The sequence below is a fragment of the Maylandia zebra genome, linkage group LG2, assembly GCF_041146795.1.
Source record: "Maylandia zebra isolate NMK-2024a linkage group LG2, Mzebra_GT3a, whole genome shotgun sequence".
NCBI lineage: Eukaryota > Metazoa > Chordata > Actinopteri > Cichliformes > Cichlidae > Maylandia > Maylandia zebra.
The window spans coordinates 40,697,426-40,713,992 of record NC_135168.1 but is presented as its reverse complement, the minus strand read 5'-3'; the positions used below and the strand labels follow the sequence as shown (position 1 = coordinate 40,713,992).

Below are 16,567 nucleotides of genomic sequence, written 5' to 3'. Positions count from 1 at the left end.
CCCACAAATAGGAGGTCCCATACTGCTGACAAAGAGCTTATCTTTAAACACTTTTCTGCTCAGATAGTGACACCAAGTGACTATCAAAGTTTTTTTTTCCCTGGATAATAGTGCATGTTAAAGTATCTCATCTTTAAGTTGATACTTGCACTTGTGTTAAGAAGGACATGTCAAATTTCATGGTGTTAGGAAAGAAAGAAGAAGATAAATAGCGCGTGGTTTCAGCACCACTGACAGCATTCACCAACACCTCTAAATGGCAAATCAAGACAAGTTTGTTGTCAAACTCTACTAAAAGCAAAACTAGAGTTTTGGCCATTTAAGGCATCTTACCTCTTCAGATGTTCTTCTCTTGTCGGGAAGCACTAGAGTATTTGCATGACTTCCAGGGACTATAGTAGATCCTATACTCATCCTGGGTCCGACTAGCATGTACCGCTTCTCTCCTGATCTGTACTGGATGCTGTGACACAGTGTCCCATCATAATTAGTCTCTGGCAGATATTTAGAAGTATAGTCTGTGGATTTGGAGCACTGCATTGCAATCAGAACGATGATGCTGACGAGAAAAAGCACAGAAACTGCGCCCAAAGTTATCATGAGATAAAATATGACATTACTGTCCTCATCATCTTTTGCTGCACTTTTAACATCAGAAGCTGCAAAAGCCTCTTTGGGCTCCACAAGTTTGACTATCACAGTAGCTGTTGCTGAGAGAGAAACGTTGCCGTTGTCTTTGACCAGTATGAGCAGTTTATGCTCAGCCTCGTCTGTCTCTGTGAATGAGCGAAGTGTTCTGATCTGTCCTGTATAGCGGTCCAAAGCAAAGAGACTGTGGTCAGTAACTTCTTGCAGTGAAAAGAGCAACCAGCCGTTATATCCTATATCAGCGTCATAGGCTCTGACTTTAGTCACCAAGTGTCCTGCGTTAACGTTTCGGGGAATCTCCTCCACGCCTTGAGCAGAGCCGTTGGAGCTGAGTGGATACAGGATGACTGGAGCGTTGTCGTTCTGATCCAGGATGAAGACGTTAACTGTGACGTTGTTGCTTAGTGACGGAGTTCCAGAATCTGAGGCAACAACTTGGAACTGGAAAGTTTTCAGCGTTTCAAAATCAAAACTTTTCAGCGCAGTGATTTGTCCATTATCTGAATTCACATTTAGGAATGCTGTGACGTCATTTTCACCACCTCCTCTCAGAAGATGATATGAAATAGCTGCGTTTTCATTTGCATCGTTGTCCGACGCGCTTACAGAAAATATTGGCGCACCTGCGAAGTTATTTTCTGACAGATAACACTGTAATGGGTTTTGCAGGAATTGTGGACTGTTGTCATTTACATCTGCTATCTGAATGCTAAGAATTTTAAAACTGGATAAAGGAGGCTCACCACAGTCTGTAGCTTCTATTGTAATATCATAATGTGACACCACCTCTCGGTCCAGAAACCTGCTAGTAACAACTGAGTAAGTATTTTCTTTATAGGATGGTTTTAAGTCAAAAGGAATGCCCTGAGTTATCCGTGAAATAATTTTCCCATTAACTCCAGAGTCTTTATCCGTTACACTGATAAGTGAAATAACTTTACCAGGCTTTGAATCTTCGGTTACTGTATTTGACAGTGACGTGACTTCTATTTCCGGTCGATTGTCATTGACGTCCTTAATTTTCACAATCACTCTACACCTGCTTGTTAACGGAGGCGTTCCTTTGTCTGACGCCTGCACATCTAGTTTATAAACCTCGGAATCTTCAAAATCCAACCCTCCTTTCAGTGTAATTTCTCCGCTTACACTATCCAGTTCAAATATGTCATAAATTTTACGCGCTAATGTTTTACTAAGGCTATACTCTAATTCCCCATTTGTCCCTTCATCCAGATCTGTTGCATTTACGTTTGCAACAGTCGTCCCAACCGAAACGTTTTCAAATATTTCTATTTGATAAGTATCCTGTATAAACGTCGGGCGATTATCATTAGTATCAAGAACAGTGATGGAAACATTAAGCGTTCCTGATCGCGGAGGTTTACCTCCATCAACCGCGGTTACAAAGAGGAAATGTTTATGTTTTTTTTCTCTGTCTAGGGAATTCTTCAGAATTAGAAATGGTATTTTTTCCTCATCACTTTGACTAATCTCTATATCAAAGTGATCATTTGAAGATAATGAATATGTGCGGATAGAATTTATGCCAGCATCAGGATCACGGGCCGCATGCAGTTCCAATCGTGTTCCCGGGGATGATTGTTCTGCTACTTCAAAGGTTTGTTGTTTTTCAGAAAAACTCGGGGAATGGTCATTTACATCAGTAATTTCTACAGCTACATAGTGGATTTCCAGTGGGTTCTCTACAAGCATTTTTAGCTCTATCATGCAAGCACCACTTCCATGGCACAGTTCCTCTCTGTCGATTTTCTTACGAACCAGTAACACACCATTGTCCGGATTCACCTCGAAAAACGCATCCTTAGAGCCCGATACAACACGTAACAGACGATCAGCCAAAGAGGTTTTGTCAAGACCAAGATCCTTAGCAACATTTCCAACAATAGTCCCTTCTTTCATCTCCTCTGGAATCGAGTATCTCAGTTCAGCGAAAGCCTGCTCTCCGAAAATCAGCAGCAAAGACAAATGAAAAGCAAAGCAACAGCGGTTGCCTGTTCTGCTTCGTGTTCTCTCAGCCATCCTTCTCAAACAACACATTTACACATAAAACATATTTCTCTAGGAAGCTCAATTTATATATCCTTGGCTTTTCGTAAAGTATGTAAAGAAAACATATGGCACCGCCTCATCCGACTCACATCAGCTTTGCTGTGAGGTATCAAACAAAAGCCTTCTTAGGGGAGGACCTAATTCCTTTATGGAATGCTCGGTGTAACAGTGACGCCAAGAGGACAACATTTTAGACGATTTATACTCTGAAAGGTTTTCCTATACATTAGTAACAACAGCCACATCAACATAAGTCAGCAGATAAACTCAAGTTGCAGCAAACACACTATAATATGCTAAGGGAAGGGCTGCGCCATCTTTACAGTCAGAGACTTTTTATTAGTCTCATGTGTCATTGAGAAAATAAACGGTGTATATTAGTGAACTCCGCCACAGTAACAATTTAACACGTCACGTCGGAAGGACGTACATGCAGGATTCGAGACAAAACGCTGCGCAATATTTGCTTCTTCTTCTTTTCTTCTGCTTCTTCTTCTCTTTATTATTATTGTTGTTGTTTTTGTTTCTGTTAGTAACAGTAGTAGTGGGTGTTGTTGTATATATTTCTCCGATATTTCTACTAAAAGAAATCTTAAAACAAACAAACTCATAGGCTTTCTTTATATTGATAATGAAAGAAAACGTTATAGTATTGGTAATTATTTTGAATTTGTACACATTTTTGTATTGATATGGATTCAAAAAGCAACTAACCCATTAATTCATTCATCATGAGTTATCAAAAGGTTTAATCTTGCAGACCAAATAACAGCTGACACATCTGAGCTGGATGCACAGTATGTGTTATATGTTAGTCTTACCTCCTCAGATGTTCTCCTCCTATCTGGCATCACCAATGTATTTGCATGGCTTCCAGGGACTATAGTAGATCCTATACTCATTCTGGGTCCAACGAGCATGTACCGCTTCTCTCCTGATCTGTACTGGATGCTGTGACACAGTGTCCCATCATAATTAGTCTCTGGCAGATATTTAGAAGTATAGTCTGTGGATTTGGAGCACTGCATTGCAATCAGAACGATGATACTGATGAGAAAAAGTACAGAAACTGCGCCCAAAGTTACCATGAGGTAAAATATGACATTACTGTCCTCATCATCTTTTGCTGCACTTTTAACATCAGAAGCTGCAAAAGCCTCTTTAGGCTCCACAAGTTTGACAATCACAGTAGCTGTTGCTGAGAGAGAAACGTTGCCGTTGTCTTTGACCAGTATGAGCAATTTATGCTCAGCCTCGTCTGTCTCTGTGAATGAGCGAAGTGTTCTGATCTGTCCTGTATAGCGGTCCAAAGCAAAGAGACTGTGGTCAGTCACTTCCTGCAGTGAAAAGAGCAACCAGCCGTTATATCCTATATCAGCGTCATAGGCTCTGACTTTAGTCACCAAGTGTCCTGCGTTGACGTTTCGGGGAATCTCCTCCACACCTTGAGCAGAACCGTTGGAGCTGAGTGGATACAGGATGACTGGAGCGTTGTCGTTCTGATCCAGGATGAAGACGTTGACTGTGACATTGTTGCTTAGTGGCGGAGTTCCCAAATCTGAGGCAACAACTTGGAACTGGAAAGTTTTCAGCGATTCAAAATCAAAACTTTTCAGCGCAGTGATTTGTCCATTATCTGAATTCACATTTAGAAAAGATATTACATAATTTTCACCACCTTCTCTCAGAAGATGATATGAAATAGCTGCGTTTTCATTTGCATCGAGGTCTACCGCACTCACAGAAAATATTGGCGCACCTGCGAAGTTATTTTCTGTCAGGTAACACTGTAATGGGTTTTGGGTGAATTGTGGACTGTTGTCATTTACATCTGCTATCTGAATGCTAAGAGTTTTAAAACTCGATAAAGGAGGCTCACCACAGTCTGTAGCTGTTATTATTACTTCGTATTCTGGTACAGTTTCTCGATCTAACACTCCCTTCGTGACCACGGAATATATGTTTTCCTTGTAAGAAGGTTTTAATTCGAAAGGTGCATTGTCGGTCATGTGTGTAATTATTTTTCCATTAAGTCCAGAGTCTTTATCCGTTACACTGATAAGTGAAATAACTGTGCCAGGCTTTGAATCTTCGGTTACTGTATTTGATAGTGACGTGACTTCTATTTCTGGTGCATTATCATTAATGTCTTGTATCTTTATTATTACTCTACACCTTCCGATTAATGGAGGTTGTCCTTTATCAGATGCTTCAACGTCTAGTTTATAAATCTCAGAATCCTCAAAATCTAATGCTACTTTTAGCGTAATTTGTCCACTTACACTATCCAGTTCAAATATCTGATAAACTTTACGCGCTAATGTTTTGCTCAGGCTGTATTCTATTTCCCCGTTAGTGCCTTCATCTGGGTCTATAGCAGCTACAGTTGCAACAACAGCACCAACAGAGACATTTTCTTTTATTTCAATTTGGTAAGTCTCCCGACTGAATGTCGGGCGATTATCATTACTGTCAAGAACAATAACGGATACATTAAGCGTGCCAGATTTTGGAGGTTTACCTCCATCAACTGCTGTTACAGTTAGCAAGTGTTTATTCTTTTGTTCTCTGTCTAAAGATGTCTTCAGCACTAGAAATGGTATTTTGTCCTCATCACTTTGACTAATCTCAATATCGAAATGCTCGTTTGACGTTAGTGTGTATATGCGGATAGAGTTTATTCCAGCATCAGGATCACGAGCCGGGTGAAGCTGGAATCGTGTTCCCGGAGATGTATGCTCGGCCATTTCAAAGGTCTGCTCCTTTTCAGAAAAGCTGGGGGAGTGATCATTTACATCAGCAATTTCTACAGCAATATGATGCATTTCCAGGGGATTTTCAACAAGGATTTTTAGCTCAATGAGGCATGAACCGCTACCGTGACAAAGCTTTTCTCTGTCGATTTTCTTACGAACCTGTAAAGCCCCATTGTCCGGGTTTACCTCGAAAAACGCGTCCTTAAATCCAGAAACAACACGGAACCGACGATCAGTCAAAGAGGTTTTGTCAATACCAAGATCCTTGGCCACATTTCCAACAGTAGTTCCTTCTTTGACCTCCTCCGGAACAGAGTATCTCAAATCAGCCAAAGCCCGCTTTCCGAAAACCAGCAGCAGTGTCAAATAAAAAGCAACCCAGAAGCACTCACAGCATCGATACGGTCTTCCATTCCTCATTGTTGTCCAGTTGCACACGATGACACCTGAATCTGTTTCTATAATAATTATATTTGCGATTACTTCACGGTCTCATCCGACTCCCGTTTTTAGATATTATGCATTCGTTGCCGTGAACCACCAGACAAAAAGCTTTGTTAGGGGAGGGACTGTGTTTTCTGGTCATTTATGTTATAGTGACACCAAGGGGACAACTCTGTATGTTTATTTCTGATGATTTTAAGTAAGGACCAGTATAGGTATGTATTTTATGTGCAAAATTTGTCACTGAGGACAATAGCGATAAAAGAGTTCTATCCACTTACTTAAGGATACGTGAGGTATTTCTTTCCCCTGAATTTCACCAGTTGAATTTTGTATTCATTTTTTAATAGTACTGAAGAAAGATTTAATTTTTCTGCTTTTACATAACAGTATATTAATCTAACACCCTACTTTGAATGGAACCGGCAACGCGCCACAGTATAGTTCAGCACTACAGACAGCGATAGCTGCTCTTGACATAGCTGCTCTCGTTACCAAAGATACCTGTAATTGTAACACCAACAGAAAGCGGAGGTTGACAAACGTAACCAGAAAATGTAACATAGTAGTATCAAAAACTGTTCTCCTATTCACAAGAAACTATTCTGGTTATTGCAGCTTAGCTATAATATTGGTAATAGTATTGGTAATTAAAACCGTCTCAAAGGTAACTACAGTAAAAAATGAAAATGTAATCATGTTTTAAAGTACTTCATTTTCAAAAACACCACAATGCAAAGCGGGACATATACTACGTCATAATGATGACTGTTTTGCTGTAGTGTGATTTCAAGGAAACGGTAACACATGCAGCAATTGTATAACCTGAGTGTGACTAGATGAGTAACACTGCTACTGAGAACAAGCTACAAGCTAAGAACTGAATTAAAGTTGACTGGATCTCGAACAACCAATAGAAATTTAGTAATTTAACATTGTTCTAGTCTCTTCCCTCTTTCTCTCGGTTTACCCCATAAAAACTTGCTGATAACTTGCTCCAACAAATAATGGCATTAATCAATCATTGTGTTTCTTTAACATTCCTTCACCTGATAGCCTGATAGTTTTTTGGAACCATGGATAGCGATCACAGGCTCTCCCACATAACTTTAATTCCAAAAAGTAGCATATAAACAACTACCAAGAGAGACAGTAAAGGCTCCCAACACATGCTCAAAGAAATAAAAAGAAAGGGAAAAAATAAACAATCAGCACCAAGGGCAGCGAATAGTTCGCAAAACCACAAAGGATTGTTATTGTTATTGTTATTGTTATTATGGCTTTATAATTTATCAGTGAATATGATCTAAAAAACAGCACGAAAACAGCTGGTGTTTAGCACATTGAACAGAGAGGCTCGGGAAGCGTACAAACTCCACCCAGCCAGACGAACCCAAAGGTTCTTGCTTTGAAGTAATAGCGTGACCCACTGCACCATTATGCTACTTGCTGCCATTATAACTGATATTGTAAAGCAAGCCGAAAACGGAAAGGGAAAATGCTTTTACAAAAGGGTGTTAAGGTCTTACCTCTTCAGATGCTCTCCGCCTGTCGGGTAGAACTAATGTGTTTGCATGGCTACCCGGGACTATAGTAGATCCTATACTCATTCTGGGTCCAACGAGCATGTACCGCTTCTCTCCTGATCTATACTGGATGCTGTGACACAGTGTCCCATCATAATTAGTCTCTGGCAGATATTTAGAAGTATAGTCTGTGGATTTGGAGCACTGCATCGCAATCAGCACGATGATGCTGACGAGAAAAAGCACAGAAACTGCGCCCAAAGTTATCATGAGGTAAAATATGACATTACTGTCCTCATCATCTTTTGCTGCACTTTTAACATCAGAAGCTGCAAAAGCCTCTTTGGGCTCCACAAGTTTGACAATCACAGTAGCTGTTGCTGAGAGAGAAACGTTGCCGTTGTCTTTGACCAGTATGAGCAGTTTATGCTCAGCCTCGTCTGTCTCTGTGAATGAGCGAAGTGTTCTGATCTGTCCTGTATAGCGGTCCAAAGCAAAGAGACTGTGGTCAGTCACTTCCTGGAGTGAAAAGAGCAACCAGCCGTTATATCCTATATCAGCGTCATAGGCTCTGACTTTAGTCACCAAGTGTCCTGCGTTGACGTTTCGGGGAATCTCCTCCACACCTTGAGCAGAACCGTTGGAGCTGAGTGGATACAGGATGACTGGAGCGTTGTCGTTCTGATCCAGGATGAAGACGTTGACTGTGACGTTGTTGCTTAGTGACGGAGTTCCAGAATCTGAGGCAACAACTTGGAACTGGAAAGTTTTCAGCGTTTCAAAATCAAAACTTTTCAGCGCAGTGATTTGTCCATTGTCTGAATTCACACTTAGGAAAGACATTATATCATTTTTACTCCCTTCTCTCACAACGTGATATGAAATGGCTGCATTGTCGTTCAAGTCTTTATCCGTCGCGCTTACTGAAAATATTGGCTTTCCAGCAACGTTGTTTTCTGACAGGTAAACCTGTAGTGGATTCTGCGAGAATTGTGGGATGTTATCGTTTACATCTGATATTTGAATGCTAAGGGTTTTAAAAGTAGATAGTGGAGGCTCACCACAATCCGTGGCTTTCATTGTTATTTCATAATAAGACACTTTTTCTCGATCTAAAAGTCCCTTGGTTACAACTGAATATATATTTTCCTTATACGAAGGCTTTAATTCAAAAGGCACGTCTGAGATTATGCTTGTAATAATATTTCCGTTCACTCCGGAATCTTTATCTGTTACACTGAGTAGAGAAATAACTGTGCCAGGCTTGGAGTCCTCGGATACTGAATTTGATAGTGACGTGATTTCTATTTCTGGTGGATTGTCATTAACATCTGTGATTTTTATGATGACTCTGCACTCACCCGTCAGTGGGGGTGTTCCTTTATCGGACGCCTCAATATCAAGTTTGTAAACGTCATTTTCTTCATAGTCAATCAATCCCTCTACTATAATTTCCCCACTTAACTTGTCCAGTTCAAATATATCATACACTTTCTTCTTTAGAGTTTTTCCAAGGCTATATTCAACTGCTCCATTTAAGTTTTCATCTGGATCTGTCGCATTAATTTTAAATATTTTGGTGCCAACCAAAACGTTTTCTGGGAATGAAATTTCATAAATATCCTTACTAAACATTGGGCGATTGTCATTACTGTCTAGAACAATAACTGTAACATTTAGGGTTCCGGATCTTGGAGGTTTAGCCCCATCAACTGCTGTAACCACAAGCGAATGGTTGCATTTTTGCTCTCTGTCCAGCGACTTTTTTAGGACTAAAAATGGTATTTTGTCCTCGTCACTTTGGCGGACATCTAATTCAAAATGATCATTTGGTGTTAAGGTGTAGGTATGAATGGAATTAAGTCCTGCATCAGGATCACGAGCGGTGTGTAGCTGGAACCGCCTTCCCGGCAGTGTATGTTCGGCTATTTCAAATCTCTGATTTCTTTCGGAGAAATTAGGAGAATGATCATTTACATCAGTAATTTCCACAACTACATAATGCATTTCCAGTGGGTTTTCAACAAGAATTTTAAGCTCCAGTAAGCATGCGCCACTTCCTTGACAGAGAACCTCTCTGTCGATTTTCTTGCGAACATAGAGAGCCCCATTGTCCTGGTTTACCTCAAAAAAGGCATCCGTATTTCCAGACACAACACGAAAACGTCGATCAGCCAAAGAATTGATGTCAAGGCCCAGATCTTTCGCAATATTTCCAACTACAGTTCCATCTGCAACCTCCTCTGGAACAGTATATCGTATCTGAGAAAAAGCCTCCTTCCCAAAAAGCAGCAATACGGCCACATGAAAAACAAACCAGTAACCCTTCATCGTTCGTGATCCTGTAGTGATCTTCATAGCTATTTAACAGTACCTACATACACAGAAGCTCCCTGAGTCGACAAACAGCAGGTTATAGCATATTTCTAAAATATAAACCGTCCATCAGCTGGTGGGTTTGGTTTTAATACGCGATTTCCCCTCCTCAATCTGAAACAAAAGCCTTGAAAGAGGAGGGACGGAGTCATTTTTTTCTTCCGATGTAAGAGTGACACCCAGAGGAGATGTGTTACAAAACGTGATTCATATGATACATATATTTTGTCTTCTCTATATGCTTTCTTTCCGCCTTACAAATTAAAGCGACTGTACTATTTTTTCCTGCCATAGAACTTAATGCAATCGAAGAAGCATTAGGAAACATGGATCTGATAGTACTCAGATTAATTCTATAGGGATGAATTTCATGTTGACATACTTTGATCGCAATGGGCATCAAGTAGTTATACAGAGTTTGTTTTACACAGCGAATGTAGATGTGTGTTAAAACAACAAAGCTGATGTATACTGCCCATAAATTGACTAATTCTAAATTTAAAGCTGGGAACGTGTAAGACCCACGCGTCACAACTATACATTTCTTAACTTTTTTTCAACTTTGTAAGGGAAACTTCTCAAAAGCTGAGACCAAAATAATTAAAAGGAAACGTGTATTTGTATTGGTATAGATGTTAAAATACCCCAGTAAGTACTGTTTCAGGGCGTCTGTTTGTGAAATAGAAATTAAACGAATTAAAAAATGATGGGCAACGTCTTACCTCTTCAGAAGGACGTCTCCTATCAGGAAGCACTAGAGTATTTGCATGGCTGCCAGATACTATAGTAGATCCTAGACTCATCCTGGGTCCAACTAGCATGTACCGCTTCTCTCCTGATCTGTACTGGATGCTGTGACACAGTGTCCCATCATAATTAGTCTCTGGCAGATATTTAGAAGTATAGTCTGTGGATTTGGAGCACTGCATTGCAATCAGCACGAAAATACTGACGAGAAAAAGCACAGAAACTGCGCCCAAAGTTATCATGAGGTAAAATATGACATTACTGTCCTCATCATCTTTTGCTGCACTTTTAACATCAGAAGCTGCAAAAGCCTCTTTGGGCTCCACAAGTTTGACAATCACAGTAGCTGTTGCTGAGAGGGAAACGTTGCCGTTGTCTTTGACCAGTATGAGCAGTTTATGCTCAGCCTCGTCTGTCTCTGTGAATGAGCGAAGTGTTCTGATCTGTCCTGTGTAGCGGTCCAAAGCAAAGAGACTGTGGTCAGTCACTTCCTGCAGTGAAAAGAGCAACCAGCCGTTATATCCTATATCAGCGTCATAGGCTCTGACTTTAGTCACCAAGTGTCCTGCGTTGACGTTTCGGGGAATCTCCTCCACACCTTGAGCAGAGCCGTTGGAGCTGAGTGGATACAGGATGACTGGAGCGTTGTCGTTCTGATCCAGAATGAAGACGTTGACTGTGACGTTGTTGCTTAATGACGGAGTTCCAGAATCTGAGGCAACGACTTGGAACTGGAAAGTTTTCAGCGTTTCAAAGTCAAAACTTTTCAGCGCAGTGATTTGTCCATTATCACTGTTTATATTCAGGGATGACATAACGTCATTTTGGCTCCCCTCTCTCATAATGTGATATGAAATGGCTGCATTGTCATTTAAGTCATTGTCTGAAGCGCTTACAGAAAATATAGACTTTCCAGCAGCGTTGTTTTCTACGAGATAAAACTCTAAAGGATTTTGTTTGAAATGTGGACTGTTGTCATTTACGTCTGATATCTCAATGCGCAGAGTTTTAAAAGTAGATAGTGGAGGTTCACCGCAGTCGGTGGCTTTTATTGTTATTTCATAATGGGACACCACCTCTCGATCCAAAACATCCTTAGTTACCACTGAGTATGTGTTTTCCTTATAAGAAGGTTTTAATTCAAAAGGGACTTCATTAATAATGCTTGATATTATTTTTCCATTCACACCGAAGTCTTTGTCTTTCACACTAAGAAGTGAAATAACGGTGCCAAGCTTGGAATCTTCAGGCACTGTGTTTGAAAGTGATGTAACTTCGATTTCAGGCGGGTTATCGTTGACATCTAGTACTTTTATAATTAGTCTACACTCGCCCATCAATGGAGGCGTTCCTTTATCCGATACCTCAACATCCAGTTCATACACGTTGTTTTCTTCATAGTCCACTACTCCTTTGACCGTAATTTCTCCACTTATTTTGTCCAGTTCAAAAATATCATAAACTTTCTGCCATAAAGTTTTTCCGAGAGTATATTCAACTTCTCCATTAGTACCGTCATCATAATCTGTCGCATTCATTCTAAATACTGATGCACCGACGGGTATGTTTTCTTTTATAGACAAGTGATAAATCTCCTGACTAAATATTGGACGATTGTCATTACTGTCCAGAACAGTTATGGTAACATTTAATGTGCCTGATCTTGGAGGTTTTCCTCCATCGACAGCTGTCATCACTAGCTTGTGTTCATTATTTTGTTCTCTATCTAGTGATTTCTTAAGCACTAAAAACGGTACCTTTCCTGCATCACTTTGACGGATATTTACTTCAAAATGTTCATTTGAGGTTATAGTATATGTACGAATAGAGTTTAATCCAGCATCGGGATCGCGAGCAGTGTGCAGCTGAAATCTCTTCCCTGGCAGTGTTTGTTCAGCTATTTCAAATGTCTGCTCTCTTGCAGGAAAACTAGGAGAATTATCATTTATGTCAGTAATTTCTACGATTATGTAGTGTATTTCCAAAGGGTTCTCTACAAGAATTTTTACCTCCATGCGGCAAGCACCGCTGCCCTGACAGAGTTCCTCTCTATCGATATGATTACTGACATACAATGCCCCACTATTCTGGTTTACCTCAAAAATACTGTCCTCACTTCCAGAGACAACACGGAACCGTCGGTCACCCAAAGAGGTTACATCAAGCCCGAGATCCTTCGCAACATTTCCAACAACAGTGCCATCGTCCACCTCCTCTGCAACAGAATATCTTATTTGAGCCAAAGCTTCTCTTCCGGAAAATAGCATCAACGCCAAATAAAAGGCAAACCGGGAGTAGTGACTTGTTGGAGTCTCCATCATTTTTCAACAGCATATAAATCCACAGGAGCTGTTAATGCCAAGAGCAATAACCGACTCGCTTACCGCCACATATTTACAAAACCAACAACAGGGTTTTGTCGGCTGGTATATTTGGTCCAAGTGCTTTGCTCAGCTCAGACAAAGGGTTTGCAAGGGGAGGGACAATGTTCTTAAAGGTTTTCTGATTTCATAGTGACACCCAGAGGCTGTGCTGAGAAAGAACCTCATATGCTGTTTTTTTTTTTTTTTTTTTTTCCCATTGATTGAATCCTCTTTTAGGCTTGAGAACTGAATTAAAGTTGACTGGCTCTCGAACAACAAATATAAATTTAGTATTTTAACATTTTCTAGTCTCTTCCCTCTTTCTCTCGATTTACCCCATAAAAACTTGCTGATAACTTGCTCCAACAGATAATGTCATTAATCAATCATTGTGTTTCTTTAACATTCCTTCACCTGATAGCCTGATAGTTTTTGGCACCATGGATAGCGATCACAGGATCTCCCACAGAACTTTAATCGCAAAAAGTAGCATATAAACAACTACCAAGAGAGACAGTAAAGGCACCCAACACATGCTCAAAGAAAAAAAAAAAAGAAAGGGAAAAAAAAACAATCAGCACCAAGGGCAGCGAATAGTTCGCAAAACTACAAACGATTATTATTATTACTATTATTATTACTATTAATATTATTATTTGTACATGTATGGCTTTCTAGCTTATCAGTGAATGTGATCTAAAAAGAAACAGCAAGAAAACATAGCACATTGAACAGAGTGGCTCGGGAAGCGTACAAACTCCACCCAGCCAGACAAACCCAAACTTTCTTTCTTTGAAGTAATAGCGCGAACCACTGCACCATTATGCTACTTGCTGCCATTATAACTGATATTGTAAAGCAAGCCGATAACGGAAAGGGAAAATGCTTTTACAAAAGGGTGTTAAGGTCTTACCTCTTCAGAAGGACGTCTCCTATCAGGAAGCACGAGAGTATTTGCATGGCTTCCTGGTACTATAGTAGATCCTATACTCATTCTGGGTCCAACTAGCATGTACCGCTTCTCTCCTGATCTGTACTGGATGCTGTGACACAGTGTCCCATCATAATTAGTCTCTGGCAGATATTTAGAAGTATAGTCTGTGGATTTGGAGCACTGCATCGCAATCAGCACGATGATGCTGATGAGAAAAAGTACAGAAACTGCGCCCAAAGATATCATGAGGTAAAATATGACATTACTATCCTCAACATCTTTTGCTGCACTTTTAACATCAGAAGCTGCAAAAGCCTCTTTGGGCTCCACAAGTTTGACAATCACAGTAGCTGTTGCTGAGAGAGAAACGTTGCCGTTGTCTTTGACCAGTATGAGTAGTTTATGCTCAGCCTCGTCTGTCTCTGTGAATGAGCGAAGTGTTCTGATCTGTCCTGTATAGCGGTCCAAAGCAAAGAGACTGTGGTCAGTAACTTCCTGGAGGGAAAAGAGCAACCAGCCGTTATATCCTATATCAGCGTCATAGGCTCTGACTTTAGTCACCAAGTATCCTGCGTTGACGTTTCGGGGAATCTCCTCCACACCTTGAGCAGAACCGTTGGAGCTGAGTGGATACAGGATGACTGGAGCGTTGTCGTTCTGATCCAGGATGAAGACGTTGACTGTGACATTGTTGCTTAGTGACGGAGTTCCAGAATCTGAGGCAACAACTTGGAACTGGAAAGTTTTCATCGTTTCAAAATCAAAACTGTTCAGCGCAGTAATTTGTCCGCTTTCGGGATGTATATTCACAAAGGATGCTATAACATTGCGGCCAGCTCCCCCCCTGAGTATTTGATAGGATACTGCTGCATTTTCATTGCAGTCTTTATCAAATGCACTGACAGAGAATATTGACGCGCCAGCCGCGTTATTTTCCGTCAAGTATAATTCTAGTGGATTATGTGAGAACTCCGGAATATTATCGTTCACATCTGACACCTGAATGTTGAACTTTTTAAAGGTGGAAAGAGGCGGCTCACCACAGTCTGTAGCTGTTATTGAAATGTCATAATGTGACACAGTTTCCCTATCTAGTGATTCTTTTGTTACTAACGAGTACATGTTTTCTTTAAATGACGGTTTTAATTCAAATGGTACATTTTCTGTTAGATGACATATGACTTTGCTATTTAAACCAGAATCAGCATCTGTAACAGTAATGAGAGCGACCACGGTACCCTGTTTTGAGTCCTCTGGGACTATGCTGGATATTGAAGTCACTTCTATTTCTGGTTTATTGTCATTGACATCTTGAATCTTTATTATAATTCTACAGTCAGTCGTCATCGGCGGCTGACCTTTGTCTGAGGCTTGGACATCTAAATTGTAAACACTGGCTGTCTCATAATCAATTTCTCCGATAACTCGAATTTCTCCCGTGAGTCTGTCTAAAGTAAATAGTCGCAACACACTGGAAGTAATATCACCCCCAAAAGTATACTCGACGTCCCCGTTAATACCCTCGTCTAGATCTGTTGCTTGGACTTTGATTATAGTCTTGTCTAATGGGGCATTTTCTTGCAATGTAACGGAATAAACCTCTTGAGAAAATACTGGTCTGTTATCGTTGTTATCAAGAACCTTTATAGTAAGGCTCAGATTTGCGGATTTTGGCGGCGTCCCCCCATCCATAGCGGTTAAAATCAAGCTATGGTTTGTTTTCCGCTCTCTGTCCAAGTTTCTCTGCAGTACGAGGAAAGGGATTTTATCTTCCCCTCTGTCTCGAATTTCAAGATGAAAATGATCGTTTTGACTGAGTTTATAAATCTGCACCGCATTTACTCCAACATCTCGGTCACGAGCGCCTGGTAACTGAAATCGTGCTCCTGGCAGTGTGGTCTCTGCTATTTCTATTACCTTTTCTTTCTCAGTAAAACTGGGTCTATTGTCGTTAGTATCTATTATTTCAACAGTAACATAGTGGACTTCAAGGGGGTTTTCAACAACAATTTTTAGATCTAATAAACAGGCAACATTTCTATCGCACAGCTGTTCCCTGTCCACATTTTCGTGAACATACAACGCCCCATTGTTCGGGTTTACCTCAAACAGCGTACCCTGGGCTCCAGACACAATACGAAAACGCCTGCTTATCAATGTACCGACATCGAGCCCCAGATCCTTCGCAACATTTCCAATAATAGCTCCCACTTTAACATCCTCTGGAGTCAAATATTTAATCTGAGCTAAAATCACCTGCACACAACAGAAGAGCGCGGCGAAAACCAGAGGATACGGCCAAGTTATCATTCTGCCTCTTTGTCCTTTGGAAAAATCATATGTAATAAAATCCACGCGTATTTTTCCACTTAGTAATCATCACGTTTTCCTGAGATTTTACTCCAGACATCCGTTTTCGTGAAAAGAAAAATACACAGGCGAAACCCCAAACGTTGATATTCTTTGTGGCCGAGGTGACAACGCACACATTACAAGGGGCTGAGTGGAATTTCGCACTTCCTTATAGTAACACTGACACCCACAGGATCATTCAGCGCTTACATTTAGTAGGAAATGGGGAAAAACAGATTCGACTAAATAGAAACTTTTGTAATTTAATATATTAAAAGTTTTATTCAAATGGCTATCCGTGTGACAAGGGAAAAATATCCTAGGGCATCATCACAAGCACTAACTCTGTAA

At 40.5% G+C, this 16,567-nt stretch overlaps 1 protein-coding gene across 13 annotated transcripts in view; it reads right to left on the bottom strand.

Moving 5' to 3' along the window:
- The window catches only part of LOC101465246 (protocadherin alpha-C2), a 208,585-nt gene that overhangs the window by 165,146 nt on the left and 26,872 nt on the right, over positions 1-16,567 (bottom strand). Inside the window, exon 1 of one of the 13 annotated variants that reach the window (XM_076873777.1) lies at positions 13,844-16,309. The exons of 8 other annotated variants lie outside the window; for them this stretch is intronic. In XM_076873777.1, the coding sequence (XP_076729892.1) occupies positions 13,844-16,174 (2,331 nt within the window). In that variant the 5' untranslated portion in view covers positions 16,175-16,309. Of the gene's footprint in view, positions 1-333; positions 2,790-3,539; positions 5,987-7,447; positions 9,902-10,542; positions 12,979-13,843; positions 16,310-16,567 lie in introns of those variants that run through there. 4 more of the 13 variants (XM_076873772.1, XM_076873760.1, XM_076873762.1 and 1 more) reach the window with 4 other exon arrangements.